The 13676-nt window shown below is 38.6% G+C and overlaps 2 protein-coding genes across 5 annotated transcripts in view; one reads left to right on the top strand and one right to left on the bottom strand.

Moving 5' to 3' along the window:
* LOC131748925 (protein eva-1 homolog C-like) overlaps window positions 1-13676 on the top strand; it is a 218116-nt gene that overhangs the window by 74986 nt on the left and 129454 nt on the right. The window contains exon 7 of one of the 4 annotated variants that reach the window (XM_067023672.1): window positions 8600-9019. The exons of 2 other annotated variants lie outside the window; for them this stretch is intronic. In XM_067023672.1, coding sequence (XP_066879773.1) covers window positions 8600-8655 — 56 coding nt within the window. In that variant the 3' untranslated portion in view covers window positions 8656-9019. Of the gene's footprint in view, window positions 1-4024; window positions 4418-8599; window positions 9020-13676 lie in introns of those variants that run through there. One more of the 4 variants, XM_067023670.1, reaches the window with a different exon arrangement.
* TMLHE (trimethyllysine hydroxylase, epsilon) overlaps window positions 8472-13676 on the bottom strand; it is a 48828-nt gene continuing 43623 nt past the window's right edge. Inside the window, 1 exon segment of the mRNA XM_059051291.2 lies at window positions 8472-13207. Within this exon segment, the coding sequence (XP_058907274.1) occupies window positions 13076-13207 (132 nt within the window). The 3' untranslated portion in view covers window positions 8472-13075.

Here is a 13676-nt window from a genome sequence, read left to right as displayed (position 1 = left end):
CAGCACCACTTATGGAAGAGCCTGTCTTTTCTCCATTGTATATCTTTGCCTCCTTTGTCATAGATTAGGTGATCATGCGTGCGTGGGTTTATCTCTGGGCTTTCTATCCTGTTCCGTTGATCTATATTTCTGTTTTTGTGCCAGTACCATACTGTCTTGATTACTGTAGCTTTGTAGTATAGTCCGAAGTCAGGAAGCCTGATTCCTCCAGCTCCGTTTTTCTTTCTCAATATTGCTTTGGTTATTTGGGGTCTTTTGTGTTTCCATACAACTTGTAAAATTTTTTGTTCTAGTTCTTTGAAAAATGCCTTTGGTAATTTGGTAAGGATTGCATTGAATCTGTAGATTGCCTTGGATAGTATAGTCATTTTCACAATATTGATTCTTCCAATCCAAGAACATGGTATACCTCTCCGTTTATGTCCTAGTCACATTCTCTGATGTCCACTCTGGCCCAAGGGAAGCAATACACTTTATCTTTCAACCAAAACTTGTGCAGTGAAGGCTGCTCCTCACCAACTGTATCTCTGCTTTGTTATTTCAAACAACTCCAGCTAGCCTCTTGTTTCTGGACTTTTTAAAAAAGAGCCCGTTACCAAGTTCTGTGTCCTTCAAACTCCAGGGGATACAGATAAAGCTTGCTCCAAAATTCTCTTACATGTTTTACTTCAGTAGTAGTACAAGGTAGGCCTGTAAACTTTTTTATCTCAGCACATCCAGCAGGGATGATGTGGGGTTGGAGGTGACACATCCATACTTTATGAGGGTGAAAATTTCCTCATGTGAAAAAGCATAGTGTATGAAAAGCACTTAACCAGTGAGGAGAAACAGCACTCCACACACTATCACCTGATGGAAGATGCTTCAAAGAAATTTGTGCTACCAGCCTCTTTCCACAAGCACTCTCTCATTCTTTTATATAGCCTGGAGATGGATGATTACGAGCTAGAAGTCACAAAACTGTTTCGGAGTCAGCCCTTTATGAGTCCTGCTCAGATGAATGGTCAACTACCTCTCTTTAATGTGGAGGTACTTGGACCTATTGTTCTCAACAGCAGTTCTGTGGCAGGAAAATTCCTATTCTAGTATCCATTTTTATAGTGTATTCTAATTTTTTGTGCTCAGTGGCAAAAAATTTAAGGTAAAGTTTTCATCACAATCACCTTCTAAGATAAGGCATAAGGCCACTTGAGGGAGCAGCTGTTGAAATGATTAGAGTTTTAGACTGAGAGATACATAAGTGGATCTAAAACAAATTTTGTTCTGTGTGGTGTGTAACACTTAAAGCTGATGTGCTTTAGTCTGTGAACAGTGTCATGTCTAAGAAGCACAGTTCAATAGCTGAATATATTTTTAAAAGAGATAAAGTTCTTTACTTTCATTTCTTAAAATCTTTAAAGGGTATACGTAGACCATAGCAACGTTTCTTTAAAACTCCTTTTCAAGCTTCTGTAGGACTTTGTTAAAGATTAACTTTTCAGAGCTTATTTTTGGAAACATATTTGTGTTTCTTTTACACATCTTACTGAGAATCTTCGGGGATGGGGTGGCAAGAAGGCTGAGTGCCATATGTCCATCTATTGAGGAGACTGTATGCTTTCTGAGGGCAAAGACTTCATTCATCTTTATTGTGTCACCAGCAGTAAGGTACCTAGCAATCAGAGGTGGGTAATAAATATTTGTTGAACATTTCATTGATCAAAGCAAGTCACATGGCCATGCTGGGTTCAGTAGGAAAGGGATGTATAACGCTTCTATGGGAAGCAGCACTTCATGGTAAAAAGCTGGAATATCTGGTGATGTTTTGTGCTAGTCTCTGACTATTGATAGTGATGTCATCAGCTAGAAATGTCTAGAGGCACTCACTTGGACCCGTAATACTCATAGTGAGCTCCTAAAGACATTTCCCCTTTCAGAGCCAATGTTGTGGCTGGACCAGCCCTTGTGGTTATTAAGATTGCAAGACACACCTCAACAACAAACATCAGGGAACGTTGAAAAAAGTCAAAGCAAGTTTTATTATTCATAGGTCCTGGATGCTACACAGCATGCCTGGGGCCACACAGTGAGGTCCCAGGTAGAGAGTGAGAGAGAGAATGTGGGGTTCTGCCTTTATTGGGATTGAAGGTAGGGTGCCTAGAGTTTCACAGGTTCACTCTTCATTGGTGAATTTAAAACATAAGAATAGGAATTAAAGTGCAAGAAGGGAAAAGCCAGAGCTTTCCAAACAAAAGGAAACTTGGGGTTGGGGGTGCCCTGACTCTTTATCTAGTAGCTGGCAATGTATTTGTTTGCGATGGATGTCTTTGAACATCAGAAATCGAAAGCTAATAGGCACTTACACCGCGGGTGAGCAATAAAACCATCTAGCATGAGTTATCCTTCTGGTCACCAACTATTCAGTATGGACAATACAATTACCGAGTATCTATCAAACAATAAATCACTCAGAAAGTTCTAATCGCTGACTGTATTGAGCTCAAAGTTTGGGATCTCTAGGTGGTATGTGGTAGTCTCTACATTAAGTCCAGATATGACTCCTCTTGGTCCAGAAACACCTGAACTAAAACTGACCGGAGGTGGAAAGTATTGTTTGATTAGGCCTTTGCTCTGTTCCTTGGGAGAAATTCTCCCACTGTGTCCTTATCTATGAATCTTGGCATTTTCCTTTAGAAAAATCTTTCTTTTTCTTTTTGGTAATATTTGAAGGTAGTATTGAAATATGAGGCTGTAGTTAGGGGCTGAGAAGCTCTCTGGGAATACTTCTTATCCATGAAAGGGTTATTTTAAAATCCACAACCATCATATTTTCCATTAGTTCAGACTTATTTTTATTTTAGCAGTACATTTTCTAAAATTTACTCAACTTTTTAGCTATTTTGTTTCAGTAAGATCCATGTACCAATAACTGTACCCACAATATTTTTAATGTTAATTTTATTGGAGTATAGTTGATTTACAATCTTATATTAGTTTCAGGTATACAGCAAAGTGATTCAGTTATACATATACATATATTCAAACTGCTACTGAGAGTTTACTTGGAAAAAAGCAGATAATTAATAAATAATTTTTAGATATCCAAAAAGACAGCTAATTATAGGTAAAGGTCATAAAAAGATAAATTCTTCTTTCTGAATTGATAGCAAGGGGAGAAATATGTATCTCTCTGGTGCACTGTGTTGCATTTAATATGGAACTGGTGTGAAATAAGCACCTTCTCTCAAAGTAGGAATAGGAAGTGTACCATTTTATTCTCTGTACTTTGAACTTTGACAAATGAAAAATGCGTATCCAACTACTATCTTTTGTTTGAGACATTAGGAAAAAACCCCACTAAACCATGCTTGGGCTCCACATTTATAAAGATTAAATAAACACGAAGGCCCAGTCCAATTCTTCTTCAATGTCTTAGTCTGCTCAGGCTTCCATAAGAAAATACCATAGACTAGTTGGTTTAAACAACAGAAATTAATTTTCTCACAGACCTGGAGACTAGAAGTTTCAGATCAAGGTGCCAGCATGGTCTGTTTCTGGTGGGAACTCGCTTCCTATACTGTAGACATCTGCCTTCTCACTAGATGTCCTTAAATGGGAAAGAGACAGAGAGACAGAGAGGGAGGGACAGAGAGAGAGAGAGACAGAGACAGAGAGAGATCCTTATGTTGTCTCTTGTTATAAGGGCACTAATCCCATCACGCGGGCCCTACCATCATGACCTTATCTAAACGTATTTTCCAAAGGTTTCATCTCCAAATACCATCACATTGAGGTTAGGGCTTCAAAACATGAATTTGGGGGCAGCTACACAATTTAATCTCTAGCATTCAGGAATACAAAACCATCAAGAGACTAAAGAACTGGTTTGTCATGTATTCTTTGTTTGTTTTAGTATTTCTCATATCTGCCCCATTATAGTCTCAGAAGGATCTACCTTGGCTAAGCGATGAGATCGATAAATACTTGTCTCCTTGAACAATGCCCATGATCCTTAAGGGTCACTGGTTTATTGTTTTCCTCACAGGCATCCCTGAGAAAATGGGCCTGTATTTCCTGTGTGGTGTCTCCGGAGGTCTTATCTTTCTATTATGCATCTTTACTCCCAAAGTGACCTTTATCCAGGATTTGAAAGAAGTTTTCTGGTGTATAAATTCCCAGTTGGGCAAGAGAAAGCTACAGGACCAAGAGGAAGAAGAAGAAGAAGATGACAGCTCTTCTGGCCCCTCTTTCCATCATTTTACTCCCACCTCTCCAGCCTCAAATAGCCTGTTTTGCCCTGAACTGACTGCAGTTTTAGAGCGTGCAGCTAAGGAAAGAAACCAAGAAAGAGATGAAATCTGGATAGCCAAAGAACCTAGTCCCTACGCCATTTACAAAGTCAAATCTGCCACAAAATAAAATGACCCAGAATATGCTACTTACCTGAGTACCAAGTGTAATGACAGATGATCGTATGTTTTAAATACAGAAATGCCACAAAATACTGGGTAGTAGGGATGGAAAAGTATTATTGTTAATATATCAGTTTTCAGAGGTCTGATTGAGACCATGAGCCTTCAGGTTACAGTAAGGCCCCATAAGCTATATGACCATACTAAATATTTTAGAAAGGTCTACAAAAAGGAAAATAGAAATGAGGTCATTAGTGTGAAAGTTTGTTAATAAGCAGGGGAGTAAGCCCTGGAACTTTTGGTAGATAGGGAAAGAAATTACAACATATAAGCCTAGGATACTACCTATATCAATGAGTTCACCTGATGAAAAGATACTTTTAAGCATATATTTAGGATTTTATAAAGGCTCAGAGATGAGGTGGAACAAGTACTTGACAAGGAGTAGTAACAGGACGCGTGAACTTCAAGAGGTCACTCAATTTCTCCATTTTATAATCTATAAAATACACTTAAAATTGTGATTGTTTAGAAAATCAAATGGATTATTGTATGTAAAGGTGTTATATAAAATGTAATTTAGGGTGGCAGGAGTTACTACGTTCCAATTGTTGGCACTTTAGAAGCTATCTATATTCAAAGGCAAACCAGCAAAAATACTAGCCTTATGTGGTACAGTGGATTATTCATTTGTGGATTGTCAGGTGTTAAATACTGCCCATTAAATGTCCTTTTAAAATCATTCATTCATTTAACATCTCCAAATGCTGGGTATTGGGGATATAGAAATGAATAAGACAGCCCCTGCTCTCAAGGAGTTCACAAATTAGTCAGGGGAAACTGGCTCTTAAAGAGAACACGGGGGAAGCATAAGGTGCTAATGTGCAGAGGGCTGAGGTCAGGGAAAAGGCAAAATAATAAAGAATATTAATAACTAAAACATACAGGGTAAAAAGAGGTGAGGCTACGACTGAATCTTGTAGGATGACTAAAAGTTTGCTAGGCACACTAGATGGTGGGAACATGGCATTCAAGGAAAAGGAAAAAGCATGTGAAAAGGCACAGTGCCAGGGGCAGGCATGGCACGTTGGGGGAACTGCAAATAATTATATATAAGCTAAAGTGTAGAATAGTGTGTAGTTTTTAAGGGCCACTCTGGGTTCAGTGTGGAGATTCAATTAGGAACAAGGACAAGAGTGAAGGCAGGAACATGTTAGAAAGAATATTTTTAAACCTTTTAGAAATGTTTAGCTAAAATATATATAAATACATTTTAATCTGTAAACTTGTAGTGACATTGACAAATTGCCCACAAAATTTACTCCCATAAGGTAGACACACACCAAAGAGTGTATGAAATGCTCACGCCTCCACATCTTAACAATGCATTCTAAAACTCTAAGGGAATCTACCCCAAATATGCTTCTCACCTTCCCTCCTATAAGCCTGAATTCTTTCTGTATCGTTATTTATTGTCTTTTTCACTCACGTCTGAAAGTGTGAAGCACAATTTCTTTTTAAGTCCAGCTCAACAATAATTGCAAGAAGTGTGTTTATTTCTGCATGTTTTCTTTTTAAAAATATTTTAGACATACAAGAGCGTAGATGATAATATAACAAATAACAATCTACTTACCACCAAGTTTTAGCTCTAAAGCATCACAATGATAGTTGAAGCCCGTGTATTCTTCCTTGATCTCATTGCCTTTTATTCCTCCAGTCCTTATTCCCCAGAGGTCATCATCACCTGAATTTGTAATTTATCATCCACACACAGATTTTTATTCTTTTGTTACATATTCACGGATTGCATAAAAATATCAGAGTGCTGTTCTGCCTTTTAAAAAACTTCATATAATTGGTAATATATTGTACATATCTTTGTGCAGGTTGCAGTGTTCACTTAATCTTATGTTTGGGGAATATGTCCACTTGGGTAATCATGATGCAAATTGTTATCAGTTGTGGCAGGATGATGTCTGTCAGGAAGTCAAGACATTGGGATGTCAAGTAGCATTTACTACCTGTGCAGTGATTAGAAAGATGGTGAAGTCACTAGGCTTCTTATGTGTCTAGAGATGTGCTGTCAAATAGGGTAGCTATTTGGCCACATGTGGCTTTTTACATTTAAATGCAAATTGAATGAAATTGAAAAATCAGTTTCTCAGTTCCACTAGCCACATTTCAAGCGCTCAAAAGCCACATGTGACTAAGGGTTACCATATAGGACAGCACAAATAAGAAACCTCTCCATCATCACAGAAAGTTTCTATTATATACCAAATGGTGGGATTTCTATTATATCCCAACTTACCTCATTTGTTTCACTCCTACAAAAGACGGATGGGTCATGGAAAATGACAGCAGATCATCACAGATTTAATTCGGTGGCAATATCAACTGCAGCTGAGATTTCAGATGCGTTGTGAGTTCTGGAACAAATCGACGACCCACAAAGTTTCTTTTCTCCAGTTCCCCACGATAAGCAAAATCAGAATAAGTTTGCATTTACAAGTATTAATTTTACTGTCCATCCCTCAGGGCAGTGCCAGATCCCTTGTTCTTTGTTGTGAGATATATATATATATATAAAACGTCTACCATAAGGAAGGAGATTAAACTCTGTGGAAGTTCTATGAAAAGTCAGGATATTACTTAAGTGAGAGCAAGTTGCTGCACCTCACACTACTTATGATTAAGAAAGAGGCACAATAATTGGTGTGTCTCTTTGGATTTTGAAGACTGTGTACATTGATTTTGTATCCTGCTACTTTACCAAATTCATTGATTAGCTTTAGTAGCTTTCTGGTAGCATCTTTAGGATTCTCTATGTATAGTATCATGTCATCTGCCAACAGTGACACTTTTACTCCTTTTCCGATTTGGATTCATTTCTTTTTCCAGAATTCTCTAACCTCTCCCTCTTCTCTGACTAGCTCCTTTCCTTTTAGTAAGAAACATGCTCAGGTCCACTCTCCCTTTCTGAAAATAAATGTCCTCAACTGGATGGGTCGCCTCCTCCTCATCTTCCTCACAATGTCAAACTATGTGCTTCACTGTAGAGTAATCCAGCTGGGCCCTTTTTGGGGACACTTCAGTATCAATATCCTTAGATATTGTTCTCTTTTGTTGGTCAGATGGCCCACAGAATACTCCTCCAGCCGCCAGAACTTTAGGGTCAGAGTTGGAGAAGACTGGGGGTTTATAGCTTTCAGGGTGCATACCTCCACTTAAGCCCTGTTTTCAATATGAGACTCCAGCTGTTGGCTGCGTTTGGGAACTCCCAGTCCAGATTGTCTCTGCTTTACCCTCTCCAGAGAACAACACTTCAGACTTCTGTCAGGGCAGGGAAGGGCCAGACACTCAGGGCAGGCAGGCATCAACCACGGAAAGGGATTTTGAAAAGAATCTACTTCTTACTTTTCAAAAACCCTCGTTAGTTTGGTACCCACTCCCCCTTCACCCCCCTTCCAGAATTACCTGTTGCAACCTTTAAAGATTCTTGTGAGGAGTGAAGGGGGGTTAGTAAATCAGGTTGTTTCCTGGCTTTTCCCACTAAGGGCTTAGAATTCCTAGTTTGTGGACTTCTTAGTTGTCTCTCTTCCTGCTCTTCTAATCTTTTCAAATATCATTTTATAGTAGTTTCAGTGGGGTTTTGGAAGGTGGTGAAGTTAGATGTGGAGGTATCATTGCAGGCATGGATGTCTCCCTGCCTGCCTCATTCACCCTACACATCTTTGTTATCAAGCCACTCTCCCTAAAACACTCCAGACTCAGCTTTTCTCAGCAGGCTCTCTGATCTCTTCTATGCCCTTTCTGCTCTTTCAGCTCTCAGCCCGCGGACCACCTACCCCAAACCAACTTCCTATCCATAAAGGCATGCTTAATGTTCAGATGCCTTGCCAGTACTTCTGCAATTCACAACCTGTCTACTCTCTCTGACCCTTAGCATTGCACATAGTTTTCCAGCTCTGACTCCCATAACGTTGCTCTTTCTAAGTAGAATGCTGACTTCTATCAAACACACAGGCTAACCCTGGTCTCTGCTATTTGTTCAAATAATGATATTGGTGACAGTGATAAACTACCAAGTACTGAGTGTTTATTACGTGCTGCTCACTATGGTGGACACTTTATACATATGACCTCATTTCATTCTTTACCACAAGTTTATCAGATAGATGTCGTTTTTTTACCCCCCTTTGCAGGTCAAGAAACAGAGGCTCAAGGAGAGAAAGTGGCTTCCCCAAATTCACCAGGCTAGTAAGAGACAGAGGCGGAACTCAAGCCAAGGTTGGTTCCTACAACACTATGCTGCCTCAGTCAAGGTATCAGAGAGGGAGCTAGAAAGCAGAAGGTGAGAGGACGCTGAGTACCTGAATTGGAGGGAGTTAACCATTATCAATGGGGCAAAGGGTAGACCGTAGATAAATGATGGGGCTAACAGAGAAAAGCCTTCAAAGGTTTGCATAGCATTGACCCTTGCGATCTTCACTTGTGCACACGATAAATTACCATGCTTATCCACCCACATAGAAAGTAAGTTAGAACACCACTATTAATCAATATAATACACACCTACATGGCTTAAGACAATGTATCACAATTGTAAGAGATGTTTGATTAGTTTTTTCGAGAAAGGAAGCTTGGATTCCGTTAATCAAGCTAAGACTTTATACTGTTTCATAGTCTGGCACAAAAACAGACATGATAGCGATGAGCCTGATCCATCAAGAAAGTGTGCAGTCATACTTTGCAAACGCAATTTAGGGAATGAGGGAAGAATCATATCGATATGGAAAAGATTTCCATTCAAGATGTTACAGTAAGCTCATGCTGTGCTCCAAACACACAGCAATGATGGCAAAATATAAAAAGGTAAAATAAAAAAGGAATGGTCAACATACACACAAAAGGATAATTGTCTCTGTGCTGAAGCAGCAGGCTTTTGCTGCACTGGAAGCAAACAGTGGTGTCTGTGAGCAAGATGGAAGCTCACTGCCTAAGGCCAAGAACCAGGATGGAATTACCCACCAACCCACCAACCCCTGAATGTAAATCAGGAAAAAAAGAGCTACTACCAAATCCCCCAGCATCTTTGGCTCTGGTGAGCTGCAATCTTGAAGAGGTGAGGACACAGGCTGACCTCACAACTAGGAGCTGAGCCAAGCCATCAGCTGGCTCTGTGAGTGGATATCCAATATGCCCAAGAGCTTCCTGGGGCAGTGATGTGAATAGGTCCTGTAAGGTGCTTTTGATCTTAACAGCTGACTGGTATTTTGCAAGATTGTGGTAAGAAGGAAATATGCTGAATAGGTTGATTGATTTCCTTCTATCATCAAGGTTCCAACTTTGAAAGAGGTAAAATTAGAGAAAGTGAAGAATAGTTTTTAGAAAGTTGGGGGGGGGGTGTTTGTGGATGTTTGCAGACTATTTGCAAAACAAATGTAGATATTCTCATGGTTCTTTTAAGATGTTTTAGGAAAGACTGTGAAAGTGGAGATGATTATTATCTATGATTGGTTAGCTAGACTGTGTAAGTATGGGAAAGGGGGGTAGGAGTTAACATTTATTGGGCAATATGGCAAGTTACTTTAAAGCATTGTCTCTGTGGCCAGACTGTGAAGGTTCTAATCCAAACTCGGACACTTACTTAGCTATGTGATCTTGGGTAAGCCACTTAATCTCTCATTGCCTGTATCCGTTTATTTCTAAAATGGGGATAGGGTTGCTGTGGGAATTAAAATCACTTACAACTATGTCTGGCACATAGCAAGCACTGTGTAAGAGTTAGCTATTATTATTGGTCATTATTATGTGCCACAAACGTCTTTGTTAATAATCAGAAACTTGTCACAAAATCCTGTAAAGTAGGTATTTTCCTTACTGTACCCATATAAGAAAACTTAAGCAATGAGAGGCCAAACAAAATTACAGAATGGCACAGCCTTTAGATGCTACTTAGTCCAAGGCCTTCATTTTAAACCGAAGAAGAGAAAACTGAAGAGCAAAATGCAGCTATAGCAGCAAGAAGGTAGGACCAACGGTCATGATTTGCGTGGGACTTTCCCAGTTTTAAAACTGTAAGTTCTGCAGCCCAGGAAACCCCTCTCAGTTTGCACACACTTGAATGCTTGGTCTCTCTAGATGAAGGTGAACAAAATTCAGCGCCAGTTAACTGCCAAACAAAAAGACATACTGAGAATGTGATATTTTCTGGTGAGTTTGTTTGAAAAGAATTCATTAATTTATTCTCATTACAACAAATCCATATTATGAAATGATTATGTGGGGTGCTATTACACCATATTAGGTGCTGTGCTCTTGACTCTCCACTGATCCCATCCCACTATAGCAAAAGCTAAAAGTGACTCTACAGTGAGCTTGGTTGACACACACCCATGCTTACATTTTCAGAGACACCAGAAAGAGATGTGAAAAAGAAATCTCTCACATAGAAAGTTGTCAATGACCATGATCAACACTCAAATAATTCCTTTTCCTCTTTCTTCCTCTGAGGAGAGTATACTGTAGAAAAGTATTGATTGAAAATTTAGGAACATGAGGATGAAATAATTAATGAATCAACATCCCAGGGAAGACAGAAGGTAAAGGGAGTCCTTCAGTAAGGGAGAAGATTGATCTATGTCCTTATCTCTCCAGGGCCATGAATTTGTTCTTTCCTTGTCATAAAGCAATGCTGACCTCAGTTATAGTGTAATTTTCAAGGCTAATTTAGGCAAAACTTCAAAAAAGGTAAATATCCTGATGAAGACTAATGAATGGTAACATATTTTAAGAGAACATAATAGTACAGAGAAAAGGCGGTATGTTAAAATGTTACTTCTATTCTAATTGCTAAAGGGTATACTCTTTAAGACGAGAACTTAATTATCAATCCTTTGACCTAAGAGGAAAACACATTTCATGGAAGACCCCCAAAGATTCACATATAGTACAATTAAAATGCAGAAATATTTGAGAACATATTTTGGAGCACTGGGTGGGTCAATAAAATAATGCATAAACTATTAAACGTGAACTAGGAACTTGCTGAAAACATCAGATTACGCTCTATTCTCTGTCAGAATACTGACTTTTCTTTGATTTTTGACTCCTAGCCTCACTAATAATGCTTTTTCCCTCTTGTGCACATCCTAGCCTAGACTGTCTTTCATCATTTTATAGCAGTCAATGTGGTTATTGTACAGCTTCTCTTTCAGTGAAAGCCAAGGGAAAATAAACCTCACACCTATCTCTCTGTCTCTCTCTATCTCTGTCTCTCTTTCCCTCTCTCTCTCTCCACATATAAAGGAAAGCCATTAAAAAAATAAAAGAAACAAGGTATTATACTTAACCCAGTCAAATCTTGGCAATTACCATGTATAATACTTTAAGATAGGGAAAAAAAGGAAAAAAAAGATTAGCAGAAATGGAGGAAAACAGATTGTATCCTAAATTCCATCAAAAGCCAAAATGCAAGTTTGGATAGTAATCCCCAGTTCTTTGGAGGCACTTTATCGATTGTGATGAATTCCCTGAACAATCTTAGAGACTAACCCTCTGTACCCTCTGTTGTGTTTTGTGTGTATGCACACACGCATGTGCATGTGAATTACTATATGGAACCTCAGAAACGTCTAAAAAATTTCTGCAATTATCCCTCACAGAATTACCAAACTGATGGGTTTGTTTCACAGGAGCTATTGTGACTTCTTAGTTTTACTTCTCAAAAGATGACTTAGATAGAGATAACTCTTCTCACAAGATAAAACACTCTGTATTCAGTTCCCACATTATCACTGAGTTTGTGATATGAAGCAATTCCTACAATATCTGTAGTTCTAGGAGACCATAGAGGAAAAATTTAGGGTTCCAGTTAAACTCTTTAATCCATAGGCCTATGTAAAGCACTGTTCCAAGGTATCCTCTAGCACACTGGTTCTCAAAGTGTGGTCTAAAGACACCTGGAGCAGTCCATGAGATCCATTTAGTGGGTCTGTGTATTAAAAACAATTTTAATAACAACATTAAGATGATATTGCCTTTTTCACTTGAATTATCTGATGAATGTACAGAAGACTTTTCCAGAGGCTACATGACATGTGATGATGTCATCTCTCTGATAGCTGATGGATGTGTGCTTTTTTGTCCTTAAATTTTAAACATTTCTAAGTTTTAATATCTCATACAATTAGTAGCAATAGATACGACCCACATCCAAGCACTCTTTGGGGTCCTCAATAATTTTTAAGAATGATTAGGTGTCTTAAGACCAAAAATGTTGCAAATCTCTGCCCTATTAAGACTGTTATTCCTAGAATGCATTTCTTTTTAACAAATCCCGTTGAAACATATTTTTACCTAGTGACTATTATTGTTTCTCTATCAATGTGGTGATTATATTTCTGAAGCAGATTGACCACAATTACATCAAAAGGTCCAAAAACCAAATGAGTCCATGTTATAACTTGGGGAAGAAAGCTACCATACTAGATGGCTGACATTGGCTATCTCAGAAGCCTCTCTCCAAGGTTTTCCCTATTAGAGAAAGGGGAAGCTTTTGTTCTGTGTGATGAGGTAAGGAGACAATTTGAAGTCGGTATTGACCCAATATTATTCTGCTGATATGAATTCTGGTAGCCAGGCTGTCACGTGTGTTCATAATATCAATGCTGTCAATTTTAAGCCTGAAGACCCAAGAGATGAGCAGTGTTTAATACATCATCCCTTGTTAAAGAGCAGCCACAGAGTTGGCGGTAGCCAGTGAAGGATTCCCTGCCATGTAGGACGCACCAGTTGTCTATAAATAGGACCTGTGAATGGGAAAAAAAGAGAGAAAAAACACTCAGAACAAGGGCAGACCAAAGGAACCCTAAATCAGAAGAGATCATTTAAAATAAAAGCTTTAGGTTGTTCTCTGGTTACATTCAATGAGGTGTTTTTCTTTTGAGATTAAACAAACATTTGGAAACTAGGATGTACATAGCTCTGTAGTAGGATAAATGGAAGTAACAAAGGTAACAGCAGGTTACAGGCCCTGAACTTTGAGGAGCTTGTATTTCTTGAGTAATTATTCTCTTATCAAAGCAAACCAGATCATTGGTTTCTTTTTTTTTTCTTTCTCTTTAATTGTTATTATATATGTTCTCAAAGAGTTAAACTATTTCATTATGTCTTATGCTAAGCTAGAGATATTCTTTATCCAGAGGAAATATCAAGAGCATAAAAAAAAAGGAATCATAAAGCCAGAAGGACCCTTAGCCCATAGGGACTATCTAGTTC

The sequence above is a fragment of the Kogia breviceps genome, chromosome X, assembly GCF_026419965.1.
Source record: "Kogia breviceps isolate mKogBre1 chromosome X, mKogBre1 haplotype 1, whole genome shotgun sequence".
Lineage (NCBI taxonomy): Eukaryota > Metazoa > Chordata > Mammalia > Artiodactyla > Physeteridae > Kogia > Kogia breviceps.
Note: the sequence above shows the minus strand (reverse complement) of the source record. Positions and strands in the feature narration are given on the sequence as shown.